Source organism: Colobus angolensis, unplaced genomic scaffold, assembly GCF_000951035.1.
Source record: "Colobus angolensis palliatus isolate OR3802 unplaced genomic scaffold, Cang.pa_1.0 Scaffold33, whole genome shotgun sequence".
Taxonomy (NCBI): Eukaryota; Metazoa; Chordata; class Mammalia; order Primates; family Cercopithecidae; genus Colobus; species Colobus angolensis.
Genome location: NW_012116599.1, coordinates 10,893,315 through 10,907,103, shown reverse-complemented (window position 1 = coordinate 10,907,103; position 13,789 = coordinate 10,893,315). Strand labels below are relative to the sequence as shown.

At 46.2% G+C, this 13,789-nt stretch overlaps 1 protein-coding gene across 1 annotated transcript in view; it reads right to left on the bottom strand.

The window, feature by feature from the left end:
* The window catches only part of ARMC9 (armadillo repeat containing 9), a 197,676-nt gene that overhangs the window by 89,655 nt on the left and 94,232 nt on the right, over positions 1 to 13,789 (bottom strand). Inside the window, exon 18 of the mRNA XM_011951991.1 lies at positions 5,831 to 5,921. Within this exon, the coding sequence (XP_011807381.1) occupies positions 5,831 to 5,921 (91 nt within the window). The remainder of the gene's footprint in view (positions 1 to 5,830; positions 5,922 to 13,789) is intronic.

Here is a 13,789-nt window from a genome sequence, read left to right as displayed (position 1 = left end):
TTTTTTACTTATTTATTTATTTTTTGAGATGGAGTCTTGCTCTACTACCCAGGCTGGAGGGCAGTGACATGATCTTGGATCACAGCAACCTCCAACTCCAGGGTTCAAGTGACTCTCCTCATTTAGCCTCCCAAGTAGCTGGGACTACAAGCATGTGCCACCATGCCTGGTTAATTGTTGTGTTTTTAGTAGAGACGGGGGTCTCGCCATATTGACCAGGCTGGTCTTGAACTCCTGATCTCAGGTGATCTGCCCACCTTGGCCTCCCAAAGTGCTGGATTACAGGTGTGGGCCACCACGCCTGGCGATAAGCCCTTTAAGTGGCAAAGATCAGAAGCGTCACTGGCTATCTCAGGAATGTCAATGTCTGAGCATTTTTACCAGTGGAGTGAGGCCAATCATTCACTCAGGGTCTATCTTTTCTTGCCAGATGTTACTTCTGCAAGATTATCTGCTCATTATTTGGTTATATATTTAAAGATCTTTGTTTGTTTGTTTTTGAGACAGACAGGATCTCACTTTGTTGCCCAGGCTGGAGTGTAGTGGTGTGATGACAACTCATAGCCTCAACCTCCCTGGCTCAAGCGATCCTCCCACCTCGGCTTCTGGAGTAGCTGGGACTGGGTGTGCACCACCACGCCTGGCTAATTTTAAAAAAATTATCGGTAAGACAGAGAATGCCCAGGCTGGTCTCAAAACTCCTGGCCTCAAGTGATCCTCCCGCCTTGGCCTCTCAAAGTGCTGGGATTACAGGCATGAGCCACCATGCCCAACCAGACCTTTTTATTGTCATTTACTCTTTCATGTATCTCTCGCGTAGTTATTACTTGGGGGCCGTGGGGGGGAACTCCTCTGTAATGAAGAATTGAAGCTGTCTTGTTTTTAGAGACAGAGTCTCACTATGTTACCCAGGCTGGAGTGCAGTGCCACAATCTCAGCTCACTGCAATCTCCGCCTCCCAGGTTCAAGTAATTCTTGTGCTTCAGTCTCCCAAGTAGCTGGGATTACAGGTGTGCACCACCACGCCTGGCTAATTTTTAAAAAATTATCGGTAAGACAGGGAATGCCCAGGTTGGTCTCAAAACTCCTGCCCTCAAGTGATCCTCCTGTCTTGGCCTCTCAAAGTGCTGGGATTACAGGCTTGAGCCACCGCGCCCGGCCGGCGACATAAACATCTTAATGAGAATGAGGTTACATTAAAGTCATCATGCTCCTAATCATCCTAATCACAACCATTTCAGTCATTATCTGATATCATCCTAAGCAATTTTAAAGAGTAAATCTCTCCATTTTTACCAGAACACAGTTATAGTAGCATGGGAAAAAATAAAAGCCAGAATATAATTTTAGAGGAATTTAAGGGAACGAAAGTATATAAATACTTATATCTAGGCATCATGCTAGGTCCTGCCACACCCATTATTTCACTTAATCCTTACAAATATTTTGTTGACTATTATCCCCCATTTTACAGAGAGACACAGAGAGGACAGAGACTTCTTGGTCTCACTTCCAGTAACTGGCAGACAGCTGAGATTCAAACCGAGTCTATTTCTAAACTCCACGATTTTTCCATGGGCAGTATGGGTGGTGGTCATGGCAGGCAGGGTTCCTGAAGGCTCTGTGCTCCATTGGTGGGTCTTTTTAAGAGTTTACAAAAGAGCAGTAAGTTGGTAGCACAATGGAGTTACAGAAAGAAAGAGCCCCTGCCTCCTCCTCTGTAGAATAAGGATCGTATCAGTCACTTCTCAGGGTTGGGGAGGACTGCACAATACACCACAAGGGAAGCGCCTGGCCTAAGGCCAGGTACGAAGCAGGCTCTACAGAGGTGCTGGTACTTTCTCCTCCACGAAGTCTTCCCTGATCCCCTTGCTCAGCAGCCATCTCTTCCTCCCGTGAACACACTCAGCATTTTATCTAGAACTCCTGACAATTCACGCCACCTGGAAGATTGCTGCTTACTAATGAGTGAATGCCTGCTGACTTGTCTCTCACCCACTGCACTGGACTATGAGTCCCTGGGGACAGAGCAGCTGACTTACTCCTCCCTCTATCCCTACTACATCTTTCTTATTATCACTTGTTTCTTGAACAAACGACATGAAGGTAAAGAAAGCCTGAAAGAAGAAAGGAAGTCAAATGGGAAGTAGGAGAAAAGAAGGAACCGAAGGCCATACTTGAGGAGAGCACCCAGCTTGTAAAGGTGGCCGGCAGGATGCACCCACATTTGATCAAACATCAAACCATTCCCAGGGAGGAAGATGTAGAAACCCAGGTTCTCAACCCAGCGCTCATTCTAAAGGGAAGGACTCCACTGACTTCACTGGACCGAGGCCAGCGGGACACCAAAATGTGCCCCTACTCACTGAGGCCTGCAGGCCCCACAGGTCGTAGCATTGTTGTGGAATGCCATTTAGTCTAGAAAGCTACGTTCCAGGCATGAAGATGTGATGCCACTCTGCTTTCTGGCTGAAGTTTAATGACTAACTTCCCTATCCACGAACAGCATATACCATTCCACTTTCAGGAAGTGCTGCTGTACTCATCAGTTATAAACTGCTCATTTTCGAAAACAGAAATGCCTTTTTTAAGACTCTTGGCTATTTTGTAAGGCCACAGATAGCCCAGCCACGCTTCTCTTTCTCTGCCTCCCCGTGCCCAGCTCCCCTTCTCCTGACCCCATAACCTCTTGGCCTGCTGGCTCAGACTCACCCCACTACCCAGAATAATCCTGTCCTGAGAAGTGAAGTGCCTTATAGACCTCAGCACCTCTCTGGGACGACTGTCTCCCGTCCTGTTCCCTGAGTTGGTGCACACTCCACGAGGTGCCACACTCTGATAACTAACGCGCATGGGGCTAGAATGGCATCATTCCTTTCCCGGGGGCTCTGCCTTGCTCCTGCCCAGTGACATGGCTGGTGCCTCTGTTTTCTCTCTGGCGCTGGCTCCCCTCACTGAGGGCTGCCATTGTGGTCCAGGCCCAAGCCTGGGGACAAATCTCCCTGCTGTTGCCGCTCACTCTGTGTTGTCAATGTCACCAGCCGGAATTTTCCTTTAGGCTTTGCCAGAATGGTCCTTCCCCACCTGTGGGGTTAGGTCACTAAAATATACTTGAATTTTAATACTTGAAGACCTTAAAACTGTACTGGAAAAATTGTGCTAGAAGACTGAGATTGGACTTGGACGTGTGAAAACCCACAGAGATGTTTTCAGGTTTATTAAAATAGAACAAGGAAACCAATACTCTAAATAAAGATGGTGGCAATGCCATTTCACACATCTTAAGAACTGGTACGCTAGTAACAATTTGCACTCTGCTATTGATTTCCACTTGAGGATGAAGACAGGATGGAGGCTCTCCTCCTGGGTTTCACTTTGATCTGATGTTGGTGATGGATGTCCCGAGGTAGTTGTGTGTCTGGTCTTCCACCTGAATGTTCAATCACTATCAAATTTTGTTTCAAAGTCGCGGGCTCCTGCTGCTGTCCTATAGACACAGAATAACTTAGGTGCTTGAGATAGAAAGAGAAATACTTTAGGCCCTCTTTATTTAAACAATAACTTACTGAACTAAATAGGTATTTCCCAAGCCTTCCAGAACACCCAGGGTTATAAAGCTTTAGCTCCGCCCAAGACAATTTCTTCCAGAGACATCCCTTACAAAAGTATAAACTGTCCCCTTATCCCACTCTAGCAGACTGGTCCAAGGGCCAGGCTTATGAAAGAGAAAAAAGATGTTTCTTGGGCCAGAGAGTAAAAGGGGCCTACCTCCTGCTTCTTGGCTGCCAGGAAGGAGGGAAGACAAGGAGACAGATGTATCTCAGTGGACTAAAACACACAGGTGGCCTTGAAGAAGATTCTCAGCCTGAATGCAGAGAACTCCTGGCCTGGGAGGGCTGGGCACAGCTGATGACTGTGGCACGGATGTGCAACAATCCTTCGCCCCTACACTGTGGCCTACCCAGAGAAGGCGGGAGAGCAACCTCAGGTAGGGCTGAGGTTCACGTTTTATTTTATTCTTTTTCAATACGCCAGAATGAGGGTTGAGAGTCAGAAATAAAGTTACTGCAGAAAATAAAGTTCTAATTTTTGCCCACCTGAGTTTGGGATGAATTATAGCTGTCCCATAAAACCCAAAGAAGAGATATTCAATGCAAATGCGCACCCAGCCTTAGAAGGACAAAGGTTTCAAAGCTCCCTGGCTGCTCTCCTCAGCTGCCTCCTTTTCATCGGAAGCCCCTTGGACGTCCTCGTTTCTGCGACCCAGGCAGTGATGCTCTGCCTTGGCTGCACATGGGACCCCCACTGGGAGCTTGAAATCCCCTCCCTGAGAGGTTCTGATTTAATTTATGTGGGGTACTGTCTTAAAAGATTTAAACATCCCCCCCCGGTGACCGCCCTGTACAGCCAGACCGAACCCTGAGCTAGAAGAAAGGCCACCTGCGGGCTTTTGGCCTTGGCCGAGCAGCTGACTCGAGACTCACTCTTCACTTTCTGCTCATGTGCGGAAGGGATTCATGCATGTGACTTGCAGTGATGTGGACTGATGGGTGTCAGGGAAGGGCATGGAGAGAGACTCGGTGACAAACCTGGCCCTGGATTCCAGCAGTGCTTGGCACCTCTGGCAGGAGAACGATGTCAGGAGTCCACAGAAAGAGCCAAAGAACTTTCCCCACGACCTCTGCCCCATCCCAGGCTTCCTGGCCTTCCTCTCTCCTGCTTACTATGGGATGTGGGTTGTTACGGTAATGGAGGAGACTGGATAGAGAGAGGATCACATTGCCTCCTTCCACACTGCAGTTGGCAGCATCAGTGTTTCCGGAGTGAATGAATGAAAGTGGGAAAATGATGAAGTTTCCTACAGTAGCATTTGCTTTCATTATCCAACCCCTGGACCCTGGGGAAGCCACCTTAATAGTGAGTCATGATTTAGGAGGGGAAAGGGAGAGGCCACATAAAGAGAACTTACAAGGTTAGGGAAAGGTTTCTGTAATTGCTTTTAAGTTTTTTTTGTTGACTATACGCCTAGAGTATGATAAGAGATTGTTAATCTTTGGACAATCTGGCCTTGACTACCTGGCTGAACCTTTTTTTTTTTTTTTTTTTTTTGAGATGGAGTTTCGCTCTGTCCCCCAGGCTGGAGTGCAATGGTTCAATCTCAGCTCACTACAACCTCCACCTCCCAGGTTCGAGCGATTCTCCTGCCTCAGCCTCCTGAGTAGCTGGGATTACAGGCATGCGCCACCATGCCCGGCTAATTTTGTATTTTTAGTAAAGATGGGGTTTCACCACGTTGGTAAGGCTGGTCTTGAACTCCTGGCCTCAGATGATCTTCCTGCCTCGGCCTCTCAAAGTGCTGGGATTACAGGTGTGAGCCACCGCGCCTGGCCTACCTGGCTGAACTTTTGTCTATGGGTTCACTTGGGTCTCCCCACCTCCCTAAAGGCCTTTTTTTTTTTGAGATGGAGTCTCGCTTTGTCACACAGGCAGGAGTGCAGTGGTGCAATCTCAACTCACTGCAACTTCTGCCTCCTGGGTTCAAGCAGTTCTCCTGTTTCAGCCTCCTGAGTAGCTGGGACTACAGGCCAAGTCACCACACCTGGCTAATTTTTGTATTTTTAGTAGAGACGGGGTTTCACCATGTTGGCCAGGCTGGTCTCAAACGCCGGACCTCATGATCCGCCCACCTAGGCCTCCCAAAGTACTGGGATTACAAGCATGAGCCACCGTGCCCGGCCTCCTAAAGGCCTCTTGAATGAAATGCCATGTGTCTTTCTGGCAAATGTGAACAATGCAAAAGACAGATCAAAGATTCTTGCATCAAACTGACCGGAATTAAGCTGCTTGATGATGAATTCTATCTGGCGGATCATTTCAGCATTGCCTTCTTTGATGAAGCAGCGTAGGATGTCTTCCATTCCCTACAAGTATTGGCAAGAGTAACAGTTAACATTTCAGTGTTTTGGGGGAAACTACGTTGCAATGAGGTCATCTCATCTAATCCAAAAAGTACTATTTTGGGGAGAGGAAGAGGATATCTTGGGTGGGGGATGGAGAAGAGGAGAGAGATACGTTTATGAGATAGATACAAAAATTCAGCTCTCCCAGCAGGGCAGGACCAAGGCAGTCATTGGTTGGTAACTATCTCTTTGGCAAGACAAACCTGGCCAGGTGTCCAACTGGTCCCACAAGGGCAGAAGGAAAAATCCTTGGCTTACATTAAACATTCTTTTTGTCCTTTTTATAATTCATAGTGAAATAATTTTCTTCTTATTGACTCTCTGGCTGAATTATAACACATTTAACAACAACAACAACAACAAAAAACTATTGTAAAATTTTACTGCAAAACATTGCCTTAAGTTTTGGCAATATGTTGGTCTGGGGGCTCGGTTTTTTTCCTGTGTTTTCCCTAAATTTACAAACTGTCTTCTGGATTTTAGGGCCAAATATGATCATTGAGAAGTGAAACCATATGCTTAGAGAAGTAAATGAATAAATAGAACCTCTCTTTAAACAGATTTCATTCTTTTTCTATTAAAAGAATTATAAAGTCACTACACTATACATTGTTTATAATGATACCCTGACACCAGAATTCTCAATATTGGGTAAAAGAATTCCAGGGAAAAGTAGGGATGAGATACTGACTTAAGCACATTGTCTAATTCCTCTCCCTCCTCTTCCCTGGCAGGATTTGAATGAGTCTGTACAGCTTGAGCTTATGAGGCCTCTAACCGCTGTGAGGGGAAAGTGCTTCTAGTAATGACCTCAAAACAGAGGAAGTGGAGTCCAGAAGTACTGCCAGAGAAATGGATCTAGTGGCATGTGAGCCCCTGATCAAACTGTGCCTGAACATTTTCCTGGACTTTTCAGTTACATGAGCCAATAAGTTCCCTTTTTATGTAGGCCAGTTTGGAATCAATAGCTCTAACTGAATCAAAGAAATGCCAAGTGCAGCTTTGAACTTGCTGAGTTCTTGTCATTCAAAGCAGAGCATTACCTTCTAGAAGTTAAATCAGTATTGTAATTGCAATTAGTTCCCCCATGAATTTAATGTGTGACCTCACTCAAATCACTTAACTTCATCTAGCCTGTTTCTTCGACTATAAAAATGAGGATAACAATTTGAGTTGACTTGAAATTTTTAAAAGACAAAGTATATAATTGGGTGTTGGTATGCAGATATACACATTTGTCAAGATGCGCTAAATTCCCCCATGTAAGGCCTGTGCTTTTCACTGTTTGTAAATTATACCATAAGAAATAGCCTCTAGTCCAATGGCTGGCACAGAATGGATGCTTGATAAATGGTCAAGATTGTGCTTGCTGTGTCCAGTAGGGGTTCGTGGCTCAGGAGAAAGATCTGGTAGCTGAAGCAAAGGGAAGAAACAAGGTTCCCCAGTGATGGCAGTGAGAGAAGAGCAGAGGGTGAGGACAGAACCTTAGGGAACAGTAACACTGAGCTGGGAGGCAGAGATGGGGAAGCTCACAGAGGCGGAGGGGACAGTCTGGAAGGGAGGAAGAACTCTGGAAAGCTGTCCGTGAGTTGAGGGACCAGCAGTGCCCAGGCTCCTGTAGGACCATTTGGACATCTGGCCAGGCTTGTCGTACCAGAGAGACAGTTACCAACCAGTGACTGCCTTGGCCCTGCACTGCTGGAAGAGCTGAATTGTATATCTCACAAATGTGTCTCTCCCCTCTTCTCCATCCCCCACTCAGTATCAGGGCCACAGGAAGGAGAAAGTTATCAAGCAAAAGCAGTGTGATAAGCCCCTTTAAAATTTTTTTACTTATTTATTTATTTTTTGAGATGGAGTCTTGCTCTACTACCCAGGCTGGAGGGCAGTGACATGATCTTGGATCACAGCAACCTCCAACTCCAGGGTTCAAGTGACTCTCCTCATTTAGCCTCCCAAGTAGCTGGGACTACAAGCATGTGCCACCATGCCTGGTTAATTGTTGTGTTTTTAGTAGAGACGGGGGTCTCGCCATATTGACCAGGCTGGTCTTGAACTCCTGATCTCAGGTGATCTGCCCACCTTGGCCTCCCAAAGTGCTGGATTACAGGTGTGGGCCACCACGCCTGGCGATAAGCCCTTTAAGTGGCAAAGATCAGAAGCGTCACTGGCTATCTCAGGAATGTCAATGTCTGAGCATTTTTACCAGTGGAGTGAGGCCAATCATTCACTCAGGGTCTATCTTTTCTTGCCAGATGTTACTTCTGCAAGATTATCTGCTCATTATTTGGTTATATATTTAAAGATCTTTGTTTGTTTGTTTTTGAGACAGACAGGATCTCACTTTGTTGCCCAGGCTGGAGTGTAGTGGTGTGATGACAACTCATAGCCTCAACCTCCCTGGCTCAAGCGATCCTCCCACCTCGGCTTCTGGAGTAGCTGGGACTGGGTGTGCACCACCACGCCTGGCTAATTTTAAAAAAATTATCGGTAAGACAGAGAATGCCCAGGCTGGTCTCAAAACTCCTGGCCTCAAGTGATCCTCCCGCCTTGGCCTCTCAAAGTGCTGGGATTACAGGCATGAGCCACCATGCCCAACCAGACCTTTTTATTGTCATTTACTCTTTCATGTATCTCTCGCGTAGTTATTACTTGGGGGCCGTGGGGGGGAACTCCTCTGTAATGAAGAATTGAAGCTGTCTTGTTTTTAGAGACAGAGTCTCACTATGTTACCCAGGCTGGAGTGCAGTGCCACAATCTCAGCTCACTGCAATCTCCGCCTCCCAGGTTCAAGTAATTCTTGTGCTTCAGTCTCCCAAGTAGCTGGGATTACAGGTGTGCACCACCACGCCTGGCTAATTTTTAAAAAATTATCGGTAAGACAGGGAATGCCCAGGTTGGTCTCAAAACTCCTGCCCTCAAGTGATCCTCCTGTCTTGGCCTCTCAAAGTGCTGGGATTACAGGCATGAGCCACCATGCCCAACCAGACCTTTTCATTCTTATTTACTCTCTTTCATGTATCTCTAGCATAGTTATCACTTGTGGGGGTTGGGGGGGGAACTCTGTAATGAAGAATTGAAGATTTCTTTTTTTGTTTTAGAGACAGAGTCTCACTATGTTACCCAGGCTGGAGTGCAGTGCCACAATCCCAGCTCACTGCAACCTCCACCTCCCAGGTTCAAGTAATTCTTGTGCCTCAGCCTCCGGAGTAGCTGGGATTACAGGTGTGCACCACCATGCCTTGCTAATTTTTGTATTTTTAGTAGAGATGGGGTTTCTCCACCTTGGCCAGTCTGGTCTTCAAGACCGGTTCAACTCGTGACTTCAAGTGATCCACATGCCTCAGCCTCCAAAAGTGCTGGCATTATAGGCATGGGCCACTGCACCTTTCTTAATAGCAAATTCTCCAGTGAGAAATATCTTTTTTTTTTTTGGAGACAGGGTTTTACTCTGTTGTCCAGGCTAGAGCGTAGTGATGTGATCACAGCTCACTGCTGCCTCAACCTCCTGCACTCAGTTGATTCTCCTGCCTCAGCCTCCCAAGTGGCTGGGACTACAGGCATGCGCCACCACACCTTGCTAATTTTTGCATTTTTTTGTGGAGATGGGGTTTCACCATGTCACCTAGGCTGGGCTTGAACTCCTGGGCTCCAGCAGTCTTCCTACCTCAGCCTCCTAAAGTGGTGGGATTACAGGTGTGAGTTGTGTGCCCAGTCAAAATATCACATCTTTTTAAAAAATCACATACATTAGGTAATATTTAATCTAAGTTATAGAAAGAAGCCATAAAACAACCGCATCTCATCCTAAAAGTAATAACTTGTCATTTCAGATAATTTAGGTCAAGTAACAACGCCCAGGTAGACCGAAGGATAACAAAAGGTCCTAGTGAATCATCCAGATGCGTAAAAATGGCAACACAAGCAGTATGCAAAAAGTAAATAAGGAACTCCTGTTCCTGGCAGCTAGCTATGATTAAAGACTGCCATAAAGATAATCCTACAGAAGCCTGTATTTGTATGTATAGTTTTTAAGAAAACAATTCGTCATGTGCAGATGTCTGACTAGGTGAAAGTCCCAAGCCTGGAGTGACACTGCGGCACAGGTGCAGAGAGCTCTGGAGTCAAACCATGGTTAGCAGCCCCTCGCCGGCCGTGTGGCCCCGGGCAGAGGATTGCACCTTTAAGCCTTGATGTTGTCAGCAGCAAAAGGGGCACCAACACAGTCACTCCTTCAGGGCACCTTTGAGGGATTAAATAAGAGAAAGCATCTCTCCCAGAGACTGACAACACACACTGAACACTACACAGAACAACTAACTTCGAACTCACTTCTACTTTTACTCTACTGAACTCTAGCGCATTTTATCGTTCCAGCTTCACAGTCTAATCCTCTTTCACTAAAGGTCTTCAAGGGAAATTTTCCCCTGAGAAATTCAAATATCTATTTCAGGTAGATATAAATATTTTCCTCTAGTTATGAAAGTGACACAAGTTCTGTATAGAAAAATTGCAAACAACATACAAGAAAGAATAAAAATTACTCACAGGCCCCCACCCAGAGATAATTGGGAACATTTTGAAGTATTTCCTTCCTTTTATGTGCATTGTTTTACATAACTCAGAACATACTGATATTATGTTGCTTCTTATTTAACTTTATGATTTTTTCATGTTCGATAAAAACCTTATAAACCACATTTTCATAGCTATAATAATAATAATAATAATAATAGTAGCTAACATCTCTCAGTGCTTACTGTGTGCCAGGCACTATTCTAAATACTTTATATTATGAGCTCCTTTAATGCTTACAATTCTATGAGTTTAGTACTGCAACAATCCTCATCTTACAGATGGAAAAACGATCACACTGAGAGCTTCATTGTCACTAGCCAACTAGGAAGCGGCAGAACATGATTCAAAGCCAGGCTCAGGCTCAGGAGTACCCACTCTCAACCACTCCACCTTCCGGCCTCTTTTCTTAGTCACTCCCTCACGTTAGGTCTTGTCATTGTTTCCTGTCTTCCACTATGATCAATAAAGCTGGAATGAACATTCTGATACATACATCTTTGCTCATGTCTTGTGTGGAGCTTCAGAAGTAGAATTATGGGGACAAGAATATGAAAAATTTCTACACTAATTTTGAAGGGCCCATACTTAGGTCAGGCGTGGTGGCTCATGTCTGTAACCTCAGCACTTTGGGAGGCTGAGGCAGGAGAATCACTTGAGCCCAGGAGTTCAAGACCAGCCTGGTGACATAGTGAGACCCCGTTGAAAGGAAGGAAAAGCCAAGCCAAGCCAAGCCCATACCTAGTGAGCATCACGAAATACAGTGACTAAGCTGACCACCTGTAATGGACACCTGTGACCTGTGGCTGACGAATGCCTTATAACCAGGTTCTCTTCACTGTTAATTTCCCAAGGCAGCAGACAGAACACTCACATTTCAAGCCTCCTTTGCAGCTAGGGTGCAGGCACACCACTTAGATTCTGCCAAGCAAATGACTTTGATTCAGAAGTGGGCAATGTGGAGGATCAGGCACGTGGGGAATACACATCATTCTGTTGGGCGGGGAGCAGCAGCACCCAGCCCTCTGGGGAGAGCAGAGGCAGTTTCTGGCATCATGGGCCTGCGCTGTGGGCCCCAGGGTCACGGAGCAGAGCAGCCCCATGGTGTGCTTGGGCATTCCTCTGGGCTGAGAGGCTTCTAAGCCCAGCTCCCCGGCTCTCGAGATTCTGGAAGACTTTATAACCCGCAGAGTCTCTGGTCGGCTCCAGCCCTGGGCAGGATGTTTGTTGGGGTCTCTGGGGCAGAGGCCCATGGCTGACTATGACTCCAGCCCTAGCCGTAGGAGGTCTGTGGAGTGGGTATTAGGGCAGCTCCACTTACGTGATCTCTTCTCCAGCCCTGGGCCTTGGCAGGCTCTTAAAATTCAAATGGGCCTCAGGGGACTCATTTATTTTGTTTTCCTTTTTCCCTTTAGGTATTCTTGTAAGACTACTATAATAGGATTTGGTACTAATGTAATTTTTATGTATATTGTGTCATTTTCCATGAGCACATACATTCTTATAATGAGATATTCTGCTTTTATCCCTCATTACACAGTCAAATAAAATTTTCCATACTGCTTCATACTGCTTTTCCTAATTATCATCTTCAATAGCTATTAATATTTTGAGCAAAAGAATCATAATTTCATTAGCAATTCCTGTATTACTAGATATTTATGTTGCTTCCAGCTTTTTGCTCTTATAAAAATGTTGAAATGAGCATTGTCATGCATAGAGCTCTTCTTCTGTGCATCAACAACTAGAAGAAAATGAACGAGTCCAAAAGATAGATCCTTTAGTGATTTTTCATGTAACTGCCAAACTGCTTTCCAGAAGGACTGTGCTGACACACATACAAACACCAGCAGGCACTGGGCATGGTGGCTCATGCCTGTAATCCCAGCACTTTGGGAGGCCAAGGCAGGTGGATCACCTGAGGTCGGAAGTTTGAGACCAGCCTGGCCAACATGGTGAAACCCTGTCTCTACTAAAAATACAAACATTAGCTGGGCATGGTGGTGGGCACCTGTAATTCCAGCTACTCAGGAGGCTGAGGCAGGAGAATCGCTTGAACTCAGGAGGCAGAGGTTGCAGTGAGCCGAGATCGCACCACTGCGCTCCAGCCTGGGCAACAGAGCGAGACTCCATCTCAAAGAAATAAAGAAATAAAAACTAAATACCAGCAGGGCTGAGGACATCAATTCTGCCTCCACTTCCCTAGCACCGTGCATGAGCAGATGTCAAGGTGGAGGGATTGTGGGAAATGTTTTCCTTGTTGTCTTATTTCCTTCATTATTCAGCATTTCTTTTTTTTATTTTTTGAGACGGAGTCTCGCTCTGTCGCCCAGGCTGGAGTGCAGTGGCCGGATCTCAGCTCACTGCAAGCTCCGCCTCCCGGGTTTACGCCATTCTCCTGCCTCAGCCTCCCGAGTAGCTGGGACTACAGGCGCCCGCCACCTCGCCCAGCTAATTTTTTTTATTTTTTAGTAGAGACAGGGTTTCACCGGGTTAGCCAGGATGGTCTCAATCTCCTGACCTCGTGATCCGCCCGTCTCGGCCTCCCAAAGTGCTAGGATTACAGGCTTGAGCCACCGTGCCCGGCCCATTATTTAGCATTTCTAGCCTCCCTTGCAGCTAGGGTGCAGGCACACAACCTAGACTCTGCCAAACAAGTGCACCCATGTAAGACCTACATGCAAAGAGAATATAATGCCTTTATCAATCTAAAAACTTCCTCAAGGATAAACGTGAAAGGAGGGAAATCTCAGGGTTTTAGAAAAACCTTATTGTGGGCATGATCATCCCTTAGAGGTCACTCTTACAAATAATTAAGTAGGCAACTGCCTAGGTGATGTGTTAACAGTTTCCTCTTCTCAGGCTAAAAGGGGGTTCCTCCCTGGCTTATATCTTTTAATCTCTGTTAAATGCCAGAGGGAAGCTTATTCTACTTACATCTTTTTTTTTGAGACGGAGTCTCACTCTGTCGCCCAGGCTGGAGTGCAGTGGCATGATCTTGGCTCACTGCAACCTCTGCCTTCCGGGTTCAAGAGATTCTCCTGCCTCAGCCTCCTGAGTAGCTGGGATTACAGGTGTCCACCACCACGCCTGGCTAATTTTTGTATTTTTAGTAGAGACGGGGTTTCACCATGTTGGCCAGGCTGGTCTCGAACTCCTGACCTCATGATCCGCCCACCTAGGCCTCCCAAAGTACTGGGATTACAAGCATGAGCCACCGTGCCCGGCCTCCTAAAGGCCTCTTGAATGAAATG